Below are 20,789 nucleotides of genomic sequence, written 5' to 3'. Positions count from 1 at the left end.
TCCTCCCCTGCCTGTGCTTCCTCTCCCCCTAAATAAATAAATACAACTTAAAAAAAAAAAGAACCGCTTTATGTGCAGTATCTCACTTAAACTATTTCAACATGGCAATAATGGTTTCAACCATCATTACTCCTATTTACAGATGAAGACACAGTGGGTTGGTAAATGTTTGAGAAACTTGGCCAAGGTCAAGGGAATGAGCGGGATGCGAACCCAGGCTGACTTCCTCAAAAGCCTGTATCCCCGGCCACTACATCAGCACCTCTCAAACTTCAATGGGTGCATACATCACCCAAGGATCTGGTTAAATTGCAGACTCTGGTTCAGTGATGCTGATGTTGTGGGCCTATAGATCACACTTTGAAGAGCAAAGCACCACACGATAATCCTTACACTATAATCTTAAAGGAGAAAATCCACTATACTCAACCAGGAAAATGTCTGCTCATAATTCAAATACTATCAATGCTTACTAATCTATAAAATCAAAAATAGACTTTCCTTCCCAATGACTTTCTCAAAAATCTTCTCTGCCATCCATATGGCCGGCCCTACGCCGCCCTTGGAAACTCTCATGCACAGACACCGGCCCTGGGCAGCCATCGGTGTCAGACTTGCTCAGCCCAACTGAAAGCTGAATCAACTTTCTCATCTCATTAGCAGGGAGGATTTTTTTATCCCCAAAGCTTCCATTAGCAAACATGTGCACGAGTCCAGGGAGCAGGTGTGTGGAGGAAAGGCTGTTGGGAATATCCAGAAGAACACGTCGGGCCCACCCTCCACACCCCATTGCAGACCGACACCAGCCCGTCTGCCACCTGCATTCCTCTATTCCCACGGACATTTCCTTTGCAACATTAAAATTATGTATTCTTTAAGTGTTTTAACCTTCCAAAATTTGGCAAGCACTAACGAATTTTATACTTGAAGGACCTTCAACAATTATGAATTAAAGTACCCTTTAATTATGTTCCTAATTCTTCATGTCTTTTTATATGGGATAACCAGATATTCATTGTTTAATGAACCTTTAGCTATCTGCAGTAACACTGTTTATCTCTCTTAATGCTTAATGCCATGAACTTACTTATCTGATACCATAAAAGTAGCCCTTGCATAATGAATTTTATTTCCCTAACTTTTCATTCTGTTTATATCTCTTGGTTTTTACTATGTCTCCTGTAATGAATAGATGGGTGATTTTTTTTTTCAGTTAAGAGTTAGTGACAGCTTTTTTTCTTACATCTACTCTTATAACTGGTGTATTTCTATCACCCTCCATTTCTAAGATTATGCTTACTAATGCACTTCCTTCCTTGAATCATTTATGTGGTTTAGGCAGCAAATTCTTATTTGCTTTGAAATGAGACCAGAAGACAACCTTCAATTTCTCACTAGCTAACATGTTTAACAGTGATATTTCACAAAACAGAACTGTTTTCCCTTTTTCCTCTTGGTAACTTCTCCCTATTAACTCCCTTCAAATGGAATTAAGCCGCAAAGCAGTTTTCACTGACCTGTCCTACACCCTTTTTACATACCACATGCCAGCCTCACAAGGGACTAATTTATCCCCTGATTTTAACATGGTGATCATCGGTTCCCTCGCAAAGACCTCTTCTTCTTTGTCTTTTTTAAGTCACAGGTATCTCTGGTAAAGACCTTTCTAGGTCTTTGAAAATGAGTAAGACTGTTCCAAAATCTGGAAGAGAAACAATGTGCCACCCAAGGGCAAAACCAGCTTGACCAGGGAAATTTCATACTTCCTTCAATTGCCTCTCTTTCTCAAAACCACACGTCCTTAGTGTCACCTCCATTCCTTCTAGGAAACCTACAGGGTACTGTATTGTGTGATTGACATTATGCCAAGCACTGACTCAGGAGCTAGACTATCACGGCAACTAAGCAGCCTTCAAAGAACCTGCCTGATGCCATCCTGCCTCATGGAACTTTAATCACACAAGAAAGGAAGAGTCCTTTTTTCTGTTCAGGATTGTTGCTGAGTCACATTTTATAAATTAAAACTTGGTTGGAGAGCATAATGCGTTCCGGAAACATGCTTGTAATCCAAAGCACTTGTATATCAAAGCAAACTTCCCCATAAGAAATAATGGAAACTCAGATGATTTGCTCCACAACCCAAAAACATTCATATAAGATAATGACAATACTGTAATGTAATATAAAACAATGAAGACAACACAAAATATAAAGAAAAATAAATAAATATAAATAAGTTAACCTGCACTTACCTTTGAAAACATTTGGGGCTGGTGTGAGGGAGACATGAGAAAGGGGGGTTATTGCGTTGAACAACTTTCACTATAACTGACAGAATCACTACCTATTGGCTCAATGGAATCTTTTTCTTTCCCTGCAACTTTAACAAGGAACCTTTCTAATGACACTTGCTTTTGCCTCCTTTTGAGGATTTCATGGAACTGCAACACTGCACTGTCGTTAAACAGATTCATCTCTTGCACTTCCACAGCCTTATTCGAGTGGTGGTTTTATACCCAAATTACCCAAAATATTTAAAAAATTTTGCAGTTTCCCACATTTTTCACATATCCCTAATCTCATTTGAAGTGAGGGATTCCTCCAGTTTTCTCCTCCTCCTCTGCAGACGAGATGCAGATGTAAACTTTTTATAAAATCTTGCAATTTCAGCCACTTGCATACCTCGTGCGTACTCCTCCATGATTTCCTTAACTTCCACTGTGATTGTCTCTTTCTTACTGCCTTTCTTTTTACCCTTCTTCACGGGGGCCATTGTAGGCACTTACATGGATGTTGACTACAGGACAGTATTGACAAACTCTTGTCATATACTCTATGTAATTAACTGGCAATAAGGAAGCAGAGAAAAGGGTCTATATCTGCAGGCAGCCAGACCTAGAATGAGGCAAAGCATTCCTAAGCTTACTCTTGTATGGAAAAGCAAAGGACTGTCCACAGGTGCTTTGAAGTGACAAAAAATACACCCGTGCCAGTTGTGGGCACCTTCCAATGTTCTGAAAAATCACTGATTTCTGCCAAACAACACGATGTGAGACCAAGCATCCAAGCATGGGAGACAATCACCCTCAATTCCACAGTGAGAGAAAGAGAGGATCATTGGCTCAGTTGCAATCATGTGACATTCGGCATCATGTGCTACTCATATTGCAAGACATCGCTTGTTTATCAAGTTAAAATTTATTAGAAATCTTTGCCCATCTTGTGGAACACTTGCAAAACAAATTATTTGCGATCCAAGGTTTTACTGTACTTTGAAAAGATCCTGATACTCTCCCCTTGAGGCTGAACAGTGTTCCTTTCCCAGAATATCTATTCCAATGTCTGAGCATCTCCAACTCCTCTGGTGTGTTTATAACTCAAACGTTGAGTGTCCCTATTATATTTTCGACATCTGTTAGTTTTTCTTGTATTGTCCTTACCATCTACTTGGGCAACATGAAGGAATTTGGGGTGTGCTAAGTCTCTGCCTCCCTGCATCGCTGCTCCCCTTCATAGATCCAAGGATGTACAGTTTCTCTATATATGATGCTTACAAGGCTAGCTCTATCTTTCATTGATACAGAATATTCCTGACAGGCCATCTCTTTAACTTCATCTCTTCTACAGTAATTAGCACCCACACTTTCCAGGCCTGCTTCCCCAGGTCCTGCCAGCTGGCCTCACTTGCTACTATCACACTTTTTCATCAAGCTTATGCTGATGTTTTTATGAAATCTGTTTTCAAAACCCTTTATTCCGTTCTGTTCTGGTTTCTCTCAGCATTGACACTTTTTTATGGCATTGGATTTTTTTCTGATGAAACACCCTACGTTGCTAATCACCCTTCCATCACCCCCAAGTCCCCCATTTTATTTTTAAAATAAAAAACAAGTTATATTTAGAACTTTCCAAACCAATTGAGAGGCTTTTTTTAACTGACCATGGAGCTACAAGAGTGACTGGGACTCATTTTTCAGCCATGTCCAATTAGTTTAACGACTCCCGGAGAACACTGCTCTGATTCAAGGCTAGGACTGAAGGAAAATGTTCCAGGGCTGCCATCAAAGACGACACACTTCTGATATCCCCGAAGCTAACCTCACTGGGCCTTATAATAACGAGAAGGGATTTTTAATGCAGTAAAATTAAACACCCTTTATGCTTTCATTTCTGTATGCCAAGAGACACATGAGTGTCCCACATGGAACACTGGCTCCTTGGGTTTGCAAGTCTTCTCAATCAAGTTATTCATAAATTCCATGTTCCTCCAGTACCCAGTTCCCAAAGGCCTGTTCCAGAGTAAGCTAAATGGCTGCCCTCCCTCTCTGTGGCCTCTCTCCAGGCCAGAGACAAACTTGTCTTCACACTGTGCTATTTGTCTGTCAAAAATCACAGTTGGATCTGAGCACCAGCCAATCCACCCAATTAACAGTCTCCTGATATCACAATGACTCATGAAAAGGAGAGGACATGGGAGAGAGACTTTGGAATCCTGAGGCTCAGCTCACTCTGGTCTGCCTACAGTTATTAACATGTGACAGACCTGTGGCCTTACTTTCTCACAAGGTACGACCCACTGCCCACAAGAGCAAACCTTGTGGTTTGGGGCAACAAAATGGGTCAAATTATTTCTACCTTATTTCTGGTGCAGTATATTAACATTTCACCTTTCACAATGAATAACATCAACGACTAGTGTTCAGAAAAAGTTCTCCCATACGTGAACCATACAAGCTTCAGCTCAGGGTCAGAAAGTAAGAATAAAACTTCAGTTTTTCTTTTTATATGAGATATTATAATCAGCACTGTACTTCTGTCTTAAAAAACCTATTTCTGGACTTTATAAACAGGGAGCCTTTCTATTTGGCAACCCAGCAGTATTTGAGGGAAGTACTGACCAAAAAGAAATTGCTTTAGGTTGGCATTCCAATAAAATATTTCCAGCAACAGGGAGAAAAAAATTCTCCATCATTAATACATTCAAAGGCAAGTCTCCTGGTGTTGAAATAACTTGTTTGTTGTTATTGTTTCTTTTAATAAAACAAGCCTCCACAAAGGCCAATTTAAATACCTAAAATGACAAGTTCTCCACAGGGAGGAATGGAAGAACATCAGTTTAAATCTGCCAAAACCAAGCCACTCGAACAAAATCAATTTAGGACGCCCCCTGACTCTAATGGCTAACATCATTCTATCCAACATGATAAACTGGAATCAATATTGACATCACTACCCAATGATGGAATTGTCTAGCACAAGCTAGGGAGTACACCTGCTTCTTCCAGCATACATGAACTTGAGTTGAGTGACTACTCAATGCCAGAGCAGTAAAGCCAGTGGTCCAGTGGTTAAGCGCACAGGTTCAAGTTGTACAGTCCTATATGGCAATTCTGAGACCACCTTTTATTGGCTGTGGGCTTGGGAACATTACTTAGCCTTCTAGTTTCCTCATCTATAAAATGGCAAAGCATACCACCTACCTGAATAAACTGCTTGAAAATGAAATAAGATTTGGGGCACCTGGGTGGCTCAGTCAGCTAAGTCCAACTTTGGCTCAGGTCATGATCTCACAGTTTGTGAGTTTGAGCCCCACGTCAGGCTCTGTGCTGACAGCTCAGAGCCTGGAGCCTGCTTCAAATTCTGTGTCTCCCTCTCTCCCTGCTCCTCCCCCACTCTCACTCTGTCTGTGTCTCTCTCTCTAGCTCTCAAAAATAAATAAACATTAAAAAAAATTTTTTAATAAAAAAATGAATTATGGTATACACACATACCAGAAGATGTTTTTAAAAGAACGGGTAGGGGCGCCTGGGTGGCGCAGTCGGTTAAGCGTCCGACTTCAGCCAGGTCACGATCTCACGGTCCGTGAGTTCGAGCCCCGCGTCAGGCTCTGGGCTGATGGCTCGGAGCCTGGAGCCTGTTTCTGATTCTGTGTCTCCCTCTCTCTCTGTCCCTCCCCCATTCATGCTCTGTCTCTCTCTGTCCCAAAAATAAATAAACGTTGAAAAAAAAAAAATTTAAAAAAAAAAAAAAAAAAAAAAAAAAAAAGAACGGGTAGATATGTAAGAACCGAAAGATGGTTAAGACAATGCATATCTTTGTTTTTGTAATACATCTGAAATCAGGATGTACCCAATTTATCTTTAATATTGAAATATGTCTGAAATCAAGATGTGCTCAACAGCATCTTGTGATAGCACAGGACAAACAGAAGCAGTGATTTACTGGTCACTAGTGGTACCTGGGCAAACTTGGTCACAGCCATTCATGGTGTCCTCACCTCTGTCCAGTTCTGGGCACTGACAGTACTGAATAGGTTGGTATTCAGAATGTCTTTTAAAGACTGTACTGAGATCCAATGTTGAAATGAAAAATTAGGGGCACCCAGGTGGCTCAACTGGTTAAGGGTCTGACTCGTGACTTTGGCTCACTGTGAGATGGAGCCCCAAAGCCTGCTTGGGATTCTCTCTTTCCCTCTCTCTCTCTTTCTCTGCCCCTCCTCCACTCGCTCTCGCTCTCTCAAAATAAACTTAAAAAAATTTAATGAAAAATCAGTGTGTACACAAAAAAGTGAGGAAACAGTGAAAATGTGGTGATAGGGAAGCAAATATCTGTCATTGGAAAAATGACTGCAATTCCATCATTTTTGCAAATCAATTCTGTAACTTTAAAGTACTTAATAGAGGAAGACACACACAAAGAGCTGAAGCCTTACTGTAGTGCACATTAAGGTTAAGAGGTAATGCCAAATGCTTTGGAATAAATGACATTTCCAAACGGGAGTGGGGGTGGGGGCAGACATAAGTAATTCACATAGCTCAAAGTAAAAGTGACAGAATACATATTTAAGTATGTATGTAAAAAATACATATTTAAGTGAAAACAACAAGTCGAAAAATTACAAATACAGAGACATATGAGCTCATTTAATTGTGTGTGTGTGTGTGTGTGTGTAAATCCATATAAGGGCTAAAATGATATATATCAGTTCATAGTAATTTAGGAAAAGGAGAGATAATGTAAATGAAAGACGAAGAAGGATTTTAATGTTTTATTGTAAGGATCCTATTTTGTTTGAATCTTTATAATAAGCAGGTATCTGGTGTATTATTTTTGTCATGGCTTTAATTCAAGAAGATTACAACAAAATAATGTACATACAGCCATGGCACCCTGCCACATAGAGAAAACCTTCAAGGAGGGACAGCCATTATTATGCACCTAGATACCACGAAAGACACAAGAAATATGACATATCTGTTGAACGATAAAGAAGGTTGTTGCCCACAAGCCACAGAAGAAACGTCTTCTTCAAATCTCTGAAGCCAAGAGCCACGAGCGTTTTAGAACACCCACACGCGTGACCCAGCATTTGAACTGGAAAGCAAAAGAAAGCAAGTCAGAATGGGGCCACCGCCTCTGAAACCTGTTCAAGAAGGACTCATCCGTTTCATATCCCCAAAGGCAAGATATCCACCTGTCCTGATGCCCTGTGACGTCCACGTAGCTCTGTTCCCATCAAGGCCAGGTGCGCGTCGGTACACCTCACATCCAGAACGCCTTTGCAATATTGCCTGCAGACAAGTGCCTTCCCAGATAAGGACAGAAGGGAAACAACCCCACTGCCATCACTGGATCATCCGGTTCTTCAAGGACAATGAACACGTTTAGGCAGCTTCAAGCCCCTCGAGCAAAGCATGGACAGGGCAGAGCTGGTGCCACGCTGATGAAGAGCCACCTAAAACTTTGAGAAGAATTTTCTAATTGATCCAAAGACAAAAGGGAACACACATTTGCGTGCTTGGGAAGCAAGAGCTCCTCCCTGGAAAAGCCTCTCTGAAGAGGACGTGACCGGAGGCACAGGTGCTGACCTAAGATAACACACGCTTCTCCCTTCAAGCCCAGCATCCCTCTTCGTGGAGCCTCCTTTTTTCCTGCACAAAAGACTGCAGACAATGCACACTGCTGGTCTGAGGAGAGGAGGAAGGAAAACACTTGAGGAAAGCTGGACACTGAACAAAGGGAAATGACAGCTGGAAGGCGAAGTGTCTTAAAGGAATCCGAGTGTTATAAAGTGACACATAAACTCTAAAAAGACCTCAGAGAACAAAGTCCGAGATGAAAATTCCCCCAAAATCATCTTGCCCCTAGTACAGATGGTTTTCCCCGCCACCTGCACAACCGACCCAAGTTGTAAAGCCCTTTGATGGGAAGGAAGCAGGAATCACAGGGAGGGGAGGGAAGCTGAGAAGAACAGTAACTGCTCTGTAGAGCAGAGGAAGGGGGATTTCAACACACAACTCCCAAGGCGGACTTCTAGGCAGGGTGAACCTCCCCAGTTTCACATTCAGGGAGCCTAGAGGCTTCTGGCGTCAGCTGTCACCCTCCTCAGGAGTCTCTCCCAGGAGAACTGAATCTGCAATGTAAAACTCCCGAAAGTTTTCACTGTGGTACAAGGGGAAGCGAGAGAGAAAGGGTCAGTGCTGGGCGGTTCTAATTACAACTGTACTTTCACATTGAACTTCTGGGGCTGTGGAAACAGAAAGCAGAAACCAGATGACTAAAAGACCCCTTGGAAGGAGGATGCCATCCCAACCCACCGCATCTAGAAGATATTTTGGATGAGCAGTAACAACGCTCAAGGTGTACGGCAAGGGGGCTTGCTCACCCTAGGGGTTCCCAACCCGGGGGGGGGGGGGGGAGGGGCATTCTGCCCCCAGAGGGCTTTTGGTATCATCTGGAGACATCTTTGGTTGTCACAAGTGTGGGAGGCCAGGAGGAAGGAGCAGCTACTGGCTAGAACCAGCGATGCTGCTAAATGTTCTAGAATGGCAGGGCAGTCCCCACAACAAAGAACGATGCAGCCCAAAAGTCGACAGAGCTGAGGCTGCGAAATCCTGCACTAGACCAACCCCATCCCTGCAATCATGTCCAGAAACTCTAACAATCCTACCTGAAAGAAACATTTGCCATCCCTAGGACGGAGCAGCTACCCAGTCACAAAAGTCCACTTCTTCTGGTAAGCAACATCAAACAGCAAGCAGGGGCACCTGGGGAGCTCAGTCGGTTAAGCCTCCGACTCTTGATTTCAGCTCAGGTCATGCTCTCATGGTTCATGAGATCGAGCCCCAAGTAGGGCTCTGCACTGATAGCATGGGGTCTGCTTGGGGTTCTCTCTCCCTCTCTCTCTGCCCCTCCCCCACCCATGCAAGCACTCTCTCAAAATAAATAAATAAACGTTTTTTTTTACTAAAAAAAAAATCAAGCAGATGATGTGACAAGCAAATGCCGCATCTTCAAAGTACCTGGCTGCTTTCCCAGCAAACATTTTTAAAGGTACTCCTCAGCATCCGAGAGAGCAGATTCTTTTACAACAATTACAAAGAAAGAACAGCTCTTTTACTTACACACACACACACACACACACGCGCGCGCGCACACACACAACCATCTTAAAAATCTCCTTGGAGGTCAGGTATAGGCACTGGCAGAAAAACCAGCACACTTAGGATGGCCCAACCATTTCCAAAATACTCTAAAGAGAGAAAGAAAGAGGAAAAGAGAACAAACAAGAAAACTCCACAAACAAAACAGATCCCAGAGGATCCAAAGAACAAAACTTGTCCCCAGGGGCTATCTTACAGTTAAAAATAGTTCCATCAGCCTATGGCATATAGCATCTTTTATTTTTTAATTGTAAAATACAATAAACATATAAAAAAGGGGGAATGTATACATATAGATCTCAATGAACAAAAACAACCCAACCCTCCTCACTCCCCACCCCCCCTGCCAAGTAATTACAATTCAGGTCAAGAAATCCAACCATGGCCCATGGTATCTTTCCACCAAGCCTCCCCACCATGAACACAGCAAAACAGACCCATGCTATTTTGAAAACTTCCATCTTTCCTCAAGGATTGAGATGTATTTTCTGTATTTCCCATGAACACCAACTGGTAAGTTCAGAGCAGTGACCACAAAGCGAACAGATTTAGGGAGGAGGGGTGTTTATGGAAACAATCTCACTGACTGTTAAATTCACAAAAGCAAGTGGGAGTAAAGGCGTGGAAGCTGTGTGCATGATTCCTGCAAACAAGAAGCCAGAGTTAGAATCCAAGCGTCAGTCCTCACTCCGGCATCCTGGGTATGAATGAGTTCTCGTGAACCATAAAATGACTTCCTGCCACACAGTACCATTGAAAAAATTCAACAAGATCGTGCATTTAAAGTGGCAAGCAAAATATCTCACACGTATATGTGCCTGCCATCAATACTGGGTCCTCTTTCTCCCTGGGCCGGTGCAAACAGGCAAGGTCAAGTCTTTACTATGAGATTATTTGACTACAAACTCTCCTACTCCCAGCTTCTTCTAAAATGCTTCATGAAGGTGAGATACAAGCCCACTTTCAAGTTACCCTGGAGACTTTGGTAAAAAGGTGTCTACACCAGTCTTGGAGGCCCAGAATTGACCATCCTGCCCTTTACTATTCACTCCGCTGTTCCTCCGGCACCCATATCAAGGTCAAAGGCCTAAGTGGGCTGTCAAATAAAAACACCTCAGACCCCAGCAGGGAACCTTTGTCCCATCTCTTTGAAGAGGAACAGCAACAAGGTGTGTTTATTTGTACTTCGGTACACAGTGCCCAGTCTCATCTACCAGGGCTGGGCTGCGACGTTACTCAACTAGGTAAAAATAATAATGAAATCTACCCGCTCACACCATTAAGTAGATCTTTCCAGGAGAAAAGGTCCGCCCAAGGGGAGGTGGGATTGACCACCCGCAGGACACGGTCACCATCAGACACGGCTCACCATCTGTGCACTTAAAACCCAGCAAGCCCACCACGGGAAAAGAAACTGGACATTGGATGGGCTGAGTCTTTCTCACAGGATACGTTAAAACATAACAACAGCTAAAAAATCAATGCTTCACTTCACTGACACAAACAACATAACAAAGGAAGAAAAAGAAAACACATTGAGGTGTCTGGGGTTTCTGAGTAACAAAGGCCTCCGGATTGCTCTTGAGATGTCAGTGGCCTCCCAGCCCTACAAAGAAACTCAGAGTAGGGTTCAACTAACTATGACCCCAGTTTTCTTCACAGACTCTCCAAGGGGAGACAGAAATCCAAAGTTCTGGCTTTTATAATCTCTCTTGTTTTTCCAACTTCCCAGAAGAGGACCAAGAAGCTGGATATGAGATAGAGGGGTGGAGTCTCTGGTCCCACTATGAACCCCAAACTGAACCACACAAGGGCTTCTCTAAGAGGCTGGAAGGCCGGGGCACCCGGGGGGCATCAAGAAAAACGACCAGACCTGTTTCTGGTAACACACTGGGTCAACGCGGAATCCATGCTAAAAGGATGATGCTTAATGTAACACGAAAAATGCACACACAACCCAACCTGCCTAGAAGTTTCTAAAGCAACAACTGTAAAGGTGATTCAAAGCCACACTGATGCAATGACCACAGGGAATGGAAAACCACCACCACGGACAGTCAGGAGGTTCTGTGACCCCCAATTTCTCCTTCCCCACTGTGACTATTTATTGTAACGCTATTTTATACGTATCCATGTATTAAATAACCAGCATTGACCAGAGAAGGACAAAATTAACTTCACAGCTATTTTTACAGACATGGAGACTCAACCAAAGCAACCAAGTACCAACTGGGAATTGCAAAAAGTGTCCACTGAGCCACAAGCAAATCTGAGGACACCTACAAGAGCCAGCTTCCAGACTGTCCTACTTGGATGTTACCATGGGACACATCACGGCTATGCAAATGGAGAGCATGAATTTAGAGGCCCTGGAAAGCTCCCTGTTCTAACAGCCCCCACACAGGCTCATTCACACCTACCTATAGCTGCCAATGCCCCCTTGGGACTCTTTCGCTGGACTGGCCTGACAGTTCAGGAGAAACAGGGCATTGTCCCCCAGACTGAGTTAAAACCCCATGGCACCTACCACCATTCCACCATCACTGGAAGGCACGGCAAACCCACAGACACCAAAACGGGTCTCCAGGGGTGGGGATGATGTCACAGGTCTGAGAGGTGGAAAAGGCTACCCAGTGGATTCTGAGGATGACCAGGACCAGGGACTTCAAGGAAGGAGGGGGATTTCTCTTTCCAAACACACATGGGGGAGTGGGGGAGCTCAGAGTGATGTGAGCCTCAACTTCCCAACACATGAACCACCACAGACACCTCCACAGCAAACAGCTAGAAGCATCTGGGGAAATCAGGCATACATTAGATAAGTGGATAGCACAAATGTCAGGCAAGCATGCTTCTACTGAAGAAAGTTCACTGGGCCCTGTCACCCACTTTCTGGGCATCAGCTGCCCAGAAATAAACGTCAGGGGGCGGGCCAAGCTGAGGAGGGGCAGCTGACAGCTGTGGCCAGCGGGCCGGGGCAGAGGAGGAAGGGCTCCTGGGCTGGAATTCTGAGCGTGACCACATCAGCAGAAAAGTTCCAGGGGACAGCACGCTGTCAGGAAGGGAAAGAGGCTTGCTGCTTCCCAGAACCTCAGGATGCACCCGCTGTGGTGATGCCTGGTCCAAAGGGCCTCCAGATGAAGCTCGGGTGCACTCTCAACGGGCACCTCGCCAGTCTGGGCGCTCGCTGAGGAACAACTCGGGGTGGTCAGATGACAAACGTTCTGCTCCCAGGATAAGTGGGAAAGATTAATAATTCCCAGGTCTGGCCCTGCATCATCTCTCTTTACCCAAACCAAACACAGTCTCCGGAAGGAGTGGAAAGAAGCCACCATGCTACCCGCCAGACGTCCAGGGGGGAAACTGAGGCACAAGGGTGCACGCGAGGGATGCGGGAAGAGGCCCTGGGGAGGCTCGCACAGCGCCCAGCACCGGGAGCCTGGGAAGATGGGATCAGGGAAGAGTTCCCTCCCCTCCCCTCCCCTCCTCCCTTCCCCAAGACACACAACACACACACGCACTGGAGCTACGCCCAATCGGGGCAGCAGCCGGGCTCTCCAGCCGGGCTGCACACAAAGCCCCGCCCGCGCGCACAGCCCTCCGCACCGGCCGGCCCGCACGCCCACACAATAGGACTGCGCGCACCCCGCCGCGGCCCCTCGCCCGGGTCCCGGCCAGCCCGGCGCCGGGGGCCGCCCTCCGTGCACACTCGCCCGGGAGACGCAGCCAGGCCGCGGGGAGGGCGCGCGATCGCAGCCCGGCCGCCGCACCCCCGCCCCGCGCCCCGCAGGAAGTTCGCCCGACGCCCTCCGACTCACCCGCGGCGCTGCTCAGCAGCAGGCACAGCGGCCCCAGCAGCCACATGGCGCGGCCGCCGCTCCCGCTGCCCGGCGCCGTCGCTGCCCCCGCGGCCGCGGCGCTGACCCCGCCCCTCGCCGCGCCGGCCCCGCCCCCCGCTGTCCCTCCGCCCGCGCGCCCCGCGCGCCCCGCCCGCCCCGGCCCGGCCGCCGGCCGCGCTCAGCCAAGTTTTTCCAGCGCCCCGCCGCGCGCGCCGTCCGCGCCCTGTCCCGCGTGCCCGGCTGCAGGGGCCGCCGACGGGGCTGCGGAGCGTCCGGCCCCCTTGGCCTCGCCGCCTCCCGCCTGGGCTTCGAGGCTCTTCCAACAGCCCGGGCTCTGTTCTCTGCCCCCTCTTTTTCCTCCTCCCTTAGCTCCTCCATCCTCGAGGATGCAGCGCTCACCGCCTTCCAGACCCAAGCTGGAGTTCTTGACTTAACTATAAAATTAGTTCACTCCAGGGAGAGACAGAAAAAGTTTGGAAGAAAGGACCAAATATTATGAGAAAATATGCATTTTATTTTTAGTAGCAAGAGCAGAATACCGCGACCAGTGCTTCTCAAACTGTAATACGCATTGGACACTCGGGATTCTTGTTAAAATGCCGATTCTGACTCCGTGGGTCTGAGGTGGGGCCGGAGATTCTGCTTTTCTAACAAGCGTCTAGGTGGTTCCTAGACTGACATCTGAGAACCACAAGTGGAGTAGGGAAGCTAACACCTTTAAGAGTTATTTCATCTGGATCTTGTCTACCTATGCCCAGTGGAACACTGGGGCCCCCATTTGCGGAAAAGAAAAAAAAAATGTAAAGGCCTACCCAGATGCAAAATGAACAGCTGCTCAAATGCAGTTGGAGCTCCGAGAGGCGCTGGTGAAAATTGCCAAAGGGTTTTAGATGGTGGAAGAATGCTGTGGCACTTTTGTGCCCCACCCTCCACCTCCTGACCCTCCCCAAATATGTAAAGTTGTGTTACACGATCAACATGCAGAGTAGTCCTGCCTCTCCATAATCAAGATACAGAGTAGTACCTCTTCCCCCAACAAGTTCACCGCTCGCCCCCCAAAAAATAAAAAAACGAATACAAACAATTGCCCAAAACTGGAAATAATTTATATGTCCATCAACTGGTGAATGGATAAGCAAATTATATTATATCATGTAATGAAACATGAGTGAATATCAAACGCATGCTAAGAGAAAGAATCCAGCCCCAAAGGGCACATTCTGTATGATTCCATTTATAAGACCTGGGAGGAGGAGGGAAGCTAAGCTATAGGGACCAAAATCAGATCAGTAGTGACCAGGGTCTGGGACTATGGGAAAGAGATGGGTGCAAGGGGCACAAGAGAATATCATACATTTGTCAAAACATATGTAACTGCATCCCTAAAAGGCACACCAAAGACGGGCGAATTGTACTGTGTGTAAGTTGTACCTGTTTGGAGGAGTCCAGAAGGTGTGGGTGCTGGGACAACTAGCCAGGGAGATTATAGCGGGGATGCCGGCATCACTTTGGGGGTGCACTGGAGGCAAGCTCGAGGATGCTGAGGTTCAGTGACTTTTTCATTGTTAGCTCTAGTCTAGAAATGTGACAGCTCAAGTGGATCAGGTCAAATTTTAAAACACCAATGACAGTTCAAAGTAATGAGAAAATGTGGTGTGATATAGGAAAGTTTAGCAAGTTCCACACTACAAAGTAGTGTGTCTAGTGTGGAAAATATAAATAAATTCTCCAAAAAATTTAGCATTCAAGGAGTACATCCTGGGATCTGTGAACACTAGAGAGACTATCCCATGGGCTTCAGGGAGTTTTAAAGCCCCTAAAATTGCATGCAAAAAAGGTAGAGGTGGGATGTGCATTTTTTCCAGGAAGTCCCTAGCTTTTGATAATGATACCCAAGAAGGGGCTCCTGGGTGGCTCAGTCAGTTAAGTGTCCAACTTCAGCTCAGGTCATGGTCTCACAATCTGTGAGTTCGAGCCCCGCGTCGGGCTCTGTGCTGACAGCTCAGAGCCTGGGGCCTGCTTTGGATTCTGTGTCTTTCTCTCCCTCTGCCCCTCCCCTGCTAATGCTCTGTCTCTCTGTGTCTCAAAAACAAATAAAAACATAACAAAAAAATTTTTAAATGATACCCAAGAAGGTAAGTAATTTCTCCTCCAGCTGCTCGTTTTCCTCCAAACCTTAGGAATATAGAAGGGCAATGGACCTGACCCACTACTAACGATCTTGTTTCCTTAGGTCCCTATGGGCCCATGAACTTTGGGAATGATTTAGTATACATTGCTTACTCTCCACATCTCTCTCTCTCTCTCTCTCTCTCTCTCTCTCTCTCTCTCTCTCACACACACACACACACACACACACACACACACACACTACTTTTAAGCGTACTAATGTCTTTGAAATGATTTGAAGAAATGTAAAGCCCTCTTGAAGTTCAATTGTTTTTATACTGAATCACTCCCAACCTCCTCACCATATCTGTTGGGACAGGCTGTGAAACCATTCTTTATACTTCATTATTCTCCCCTTTCCCAGTTCTTGAAATCCCATCAAAAACACAGGGCATTCTGTTTCCGGAAAACACGATAGGTTCTAATGTTAGTTGTTTAGGTCTCAGAGAAGCAGTTGCAAGTCTTTTTCTTACGCTTGGTTTAATAAAAATCAAAACGAGATTGTATTTGTCTCTTATTTGCCAAGTGATACACTCTGTCCTTGTATTTGTGCTTCTGACATGGGTTCCCATTGCTGACAAAGAAGTGAAGGGACTTGGTCCCTCTGCGGTCATCGGTATAATCTCCACCACTCCCTACATTTTTGTATCACTCCTCAAAGCAGCTCCCAGAACATTACAGGTGAAACAGCACTGCTGGGCTTGAGCTCAGGTGTTTGGGATGTGCTCCCATGCTCCTCCCACTTGTTCACACTAGCTCTATGACCTTGGGCACGTTATTAACCTCTCTGAGTCTCCATTTCCTTGTGGGTAAAACAGGCATCATATGAACACTGGGAACTTGGGCTGCCTTCAAGATGAAATGAGACAGTATATATAAATTCTTTGGCATGGTACCTTGCATATAGTAATTGCTTAAGAAAAGGTAGCTGCGGTTGTGGTTGTGGTTCATATTACAAGGTAGCTGGTGTGGCGGCCAGTCTCCAAGATGGCTCTCAAAGATCCTTGCCTTCTGGTATCCATGCACTTGTACAGTCTCCTCCCCCACAGAATGGCCTTTATGACCAATGGATACTGTAGAGGGGTCGCTGGGGAACCTCCAAGGCTGGGTCACTTGGGTCATAGCAGTTTCTTCCTTGTGTCTTAGATCCCATGCTCTGGGGGAAACCAGCCGCCACACTTAAGCAGCCCTGTGGATAGGGCCACATGGGGATGGTCTGAGCTTCCTGCCAACTTGCCAGTCATTGGACTGAACCATCTTGGAAGTGGAACCTTGAGCCCCAGTCAAGCCTTCAGATGAAAGCAGTCTTCGTGAGAAATCCTGAGCTGGAGCTACCCAGCCACTCCCAAATTCCTGATCCGCAGAAGCCATCAGAGATCATAAATGTGTATTGCTGTTTTAAGCTACTAACTTTCAGAGTAATTCACTGTGTAATAATAGGTAACGTGTAGGATTGACTTCATGGTTCTAAAGGATGCTTTAAATGAAGTAATACATGGGAAACACTTAGAATGTTGCCTAGTACATAGCTAAGCATTCGATAAACATAAGTTTGGTTGTTATCATAGTTGGTTTTTCTATTATTGTCATCATCACTACCTTTCTTCCAAAGCATCTAAGATTCGGGCCTGTCAAATTTCAAGAAGACTCTTTCAAACTTGAAGAAGAGTTGAAACCATCAAGAGGGTTGAAGAGGAAGAACTAAAAGGACTAAGGAAAAACTTTATTTACAAAAAGTTTACTGCAGGGGCACCTGGGCAGATCAGTCAGTTGGGCGGCCAACTTCGGCTCAGGTCATGATCTCACAGCTTATGAGTTCAAGCCCTGCGTCAGGCTCTGTGCTGACAGCTCAGAGCCTGGATTCTGCTTTGGATTCTGTGTCTCCCTCTCTCTCTGTCCCTTCCCTGCTCACGCTCTGTCTCTCTCTCAAAAATAAATAAACATTAAAAAAAATTAAAAAACAAACAAAAAGTTTACTGCAAACAAGGAGTAAGCAGCAGAGAGGAGCTTCTCAGGCAGAGAAGTAGCATGAGAAGCTTCACTTCCAGAGTCACCTCTGTGGCTCATGGTTTTTCAGGGGCTCCATATCCCCTGGTCTGCAGTGTTCCTTTGTTTCGTGTGATTTCCATTCCTCTCTCTTGTATGTGAAGAACACAGAAATTCACTTGAGGATACAGCCAAGGAAGAAGGCTTGTTCCACTTCAGACTGTAGTGGGTGGTGCCTATTGAGAGACTATCTGGTGGAAAAAAGCCACCATTGCCTTCCTGAAAAACACCACACACACACACACACACACACACACACACACACACACACACTACCCCCGACATATAATCAGGAGAAGGCCACAGAGTCAAATGACTGAGGGAATAGGCTTGAGGTGGTTCGATACACTTGAGCTCCTAGTCCTACCAGGAGGCTGAGAAAGTCACTTTATCTGAGCCTCAGTTTCCTGTGAAATGGGCATAATAGTTGCACCCAACCTCCTAGAATTGTTGCATAAAGCGAAAGGACCCCCACACATTCCCTTAGTTATCTGACAAACGTTTGCTGAGAATCATCTCTGTGCCAAACACTGCTCTAAGCTCTGGATTGCTGCAGTGGGCAAAACCGTGGAGTCCACAGACTACGTGGGGAGTTGGACACACATCAAACCGACCAATGAGCGCACAGCATAACGTCTGGTGTCACAAGGGTTATGGGACGCATTTACCAGAGCTCCTGACTCAGAGCTCTGATTTCTTCATCTCTTCTGACTTAGGACCTACATGTGAGGGGGAAGTAATACCAGGAAACGTGAAGGTTAAAGCTTTAGGAATTTGTGGCAGACAACCTCCCAGATGGCCCCCAGTGATGCCACTTCCTCATTTTCACATTCTGTGTCATCCCCTCCTTTGGGTGCTGCTGGACTGGTGACGTGACTCAATTCTAACAAACAGAACACTGCCACATGTATGGGATGTTACTTCCAAAATTAGGTTACAAGAACACTTGGCGTCTATCCTCCACCCCACCTTCTGTCTCTCTGTCTCTCTCTCTTGCTTGCCAGCTGCCATTTTGTGAACTGCTTTATCGAAAGGCTCAAGCGTCAGGGAACTGTAAAAATGTCCAGGCAACAGCCAGTGAGGAACTAAGGCCCTGAATCTAACAGTCGACAAACAACTAAATCCTGCCAACAATCATATACGTGCGCATAGAAACGGATCTTGCCCTAGTCCAGCCTTCAGATTAGACCCCAGCTCTGGCTGACAGCTTGACCACCATAAACACTGAGTCAGTGAACACTTAACATCATTGAATCTTACCTGGTCCCCTGAGGAAGGCAGTGTGAGAGAATCATCACTGATCAAGTGTCTGCTTCAGACATTGTACATTTATGATCACATTTATCTTCACAATAATCTCTGAGTTAGATTTTTTAATTTCTTTTAACGTTTATTGATCTTTGAGAGAGAGAGAGAGAGAGAGAGACAGAGTGTGAGCAGGGGAGGGGCAGAGAGAGAGAGGGAGACACAGAATCTCTGAGCTGTCAGCACAGGGCTCGACACAGGGCTCGAACTCACAAACTGCGAGATCATGACCTGGGCCCAAGTCAGGCACTCAACTGACTGAGCCACCCTGGCGCCCTAAGGAGTTAGAGATTGTAATCCTCTTTTCACAGATAGGGAATCTGAGTCCCAGAGAATTTAAGAGAGTGGCTCAAAATAACCCAGGGAAAACTGAGGTTCAAAGTCAGATCCTTTTGGTTCCAAAGAATTTCTACAACACCACACCAAACCTTACTGCCTCCTAAAACAAAAAATCCCCAATTCATAAAACCCAGAATGTGTTTGCAGCTTGAAAGATACTGCGCTCACTAGGTAAAGACGCTCAGCACATCCAATAGAACTTGATTTCTTATGTAATACAATTCAGCTCCTAGAAAACTTTTCTGGATGCATCTAATTATTGTAGTTCCCACCACCACCGCTCAAAACAATGCTGAGCAGGAGAGGTCTCCCAGCTAGAAATTAAATCATCCCCGAGCTGCCAAATGTACATACTTTTTTTTTTTTAATTTACCAGGCTAATCTACAGAATAATCCTGCTGGGAACCAACAGAATTCTTGTAATTCATGTTTAATATAGTCCCTAGCTTACAGAAGAGACATCTATTGACATTTCCTAATGAAAATGTTGCACCATCTGAAAAAAGGATGAAATTTTTACCCCTCCTTTAAAAGAAAAAAAAACCATGCAGCTTGTTATTTTAATGCCTCAGTTTTACTGCCCCTTGAATGAAGTTGTCTACACCCTTAAAAGGGTGATTTTTCACTTGTGACCAGTCCTGGAACCAAGAAACAATTATATGAAAACAAATTTAACCTTCAATTTATCATCAGAGCCATTTTGCCAGTTTTCCTAGCAGGCAACATTTTTTTTTCTTTCTCAGTGGGAAAGGGAGAAAAAGTGGATTCATTAAACGTGTAAGCCTATCGTGCTCACAGCGAGAACTCTGCTTAGGATTCTCTCTCCCTTCCTCTCTGTCCCTCCTCTGCTCGCTCTCTCTCTCTCTCTTTCAAAATAAAAAACTTTAAAAAAGCGTAAGCCCACTCTTGGCATATTAATTTGAGGGGAAAAATTCTCATAGAATTATATACATTTACAGCGTCCAATGTGGTAGCCATCAGCTACATTTGCCTATGTGTAGCTGCATTGCCAACTTGAATGAGGCTATTCTGAGTTATGATCTCCCCAGGTACAAAACGCAAACTAGATTTCAAAGACAGCACAAAAAAGAATGCCAATGATCTCAGTAAGATTTATGTTGATCATATGTTGAAATATAATATTTAGATATATAGAAGCAAATAAAATAAAGTTAACTAACTCCACTGGTTTCTTTCTGCTTTTTTTTTTTTAAATCTTTTTAACGTTTATTTTTGAGAGAGAAAGAGAGAGACAGAGCATGAGCAGGGGAGGGGCAGAGAGAGAGGGAGACACAGAATCCAACGCAGGCTCCAGGCTCTGAGCTGTCAGCACAGAGCCCGATTCAGGGCTCGAACTCACGAACCATGAGTGCATGACCTGAGCTGAAGTCGTAGGCTTAACCGACTGAACCATCCAGGTGCCCCTCTTTATGCTTTCTTAATGTGGTTGCTGGGAAAATGTTAATTTCATATGTGGCTTGCATTTGAGGCTCACAACATACTTCTTTTGAACAGCGCTGATGTAGACAATAGTTTATTTGGTAAATAAACACATGATCTACCGCTGTTCCTTGTGCCACAGTTGAATATAAATCCACTTGAAGATCACTCACTTAGGAAGAACTTTTTTCTTTCCTGTTTCTCCAAC

The 20,789-nt window shown here is 45.2% G+C and overlaps 1 protein-coding gene across 2 annotated transcripts in view; it reads right to left on the bottom strand.

Annotated features, from left to right (window-relative positions):
* LDLRAD3 (low density lipoprotein receptor class A domain containing 3) overlaps positions 1–13,366 on the bottom strand; it is a 243,599-nt gene extending 230,233 nt beyond the window's left edge. For both annotated transcript variants that reach the window (XM_058688642.1, XM_058688646.1), the window contains exon 1: positions 13,262–13,366. In XM_058688642.1, coding sequence (XP_058544625.1) covers positions 13,262–13,307 — 46 coding nt within the window. In that variant the 5' untranslated portion in view covers positions 13,308–13,366. The remainder of the gene's footprint in view (positions 1–13,261) is intronic.
* Between the last annotated feature and the right edge of the window lie 7,423 nt (positions 13,367–20,789).

This window comes from Neofelis nebulosa, chromosome 10, assembly GCF_028018385.1.
Source record: "Neofelis nebulosa isolate mNeoNeb1 chromosome 10, mNeoNeb1.pri, whole genome shotgun sequence".
In the NCBI taxonomy this organism is placed as follows: domain Eukaryota; kingdom Metazoa; phylum Chordata; class Mammalia; order Carnivora; family Felidae; genus Neofelis; species Neofelis nebulosa.
The sequence above is the reverse complement of the archived record's forward strand: the minus strand, read 5'-3'. Positions and strand labels throughout refer to the sequence as shown.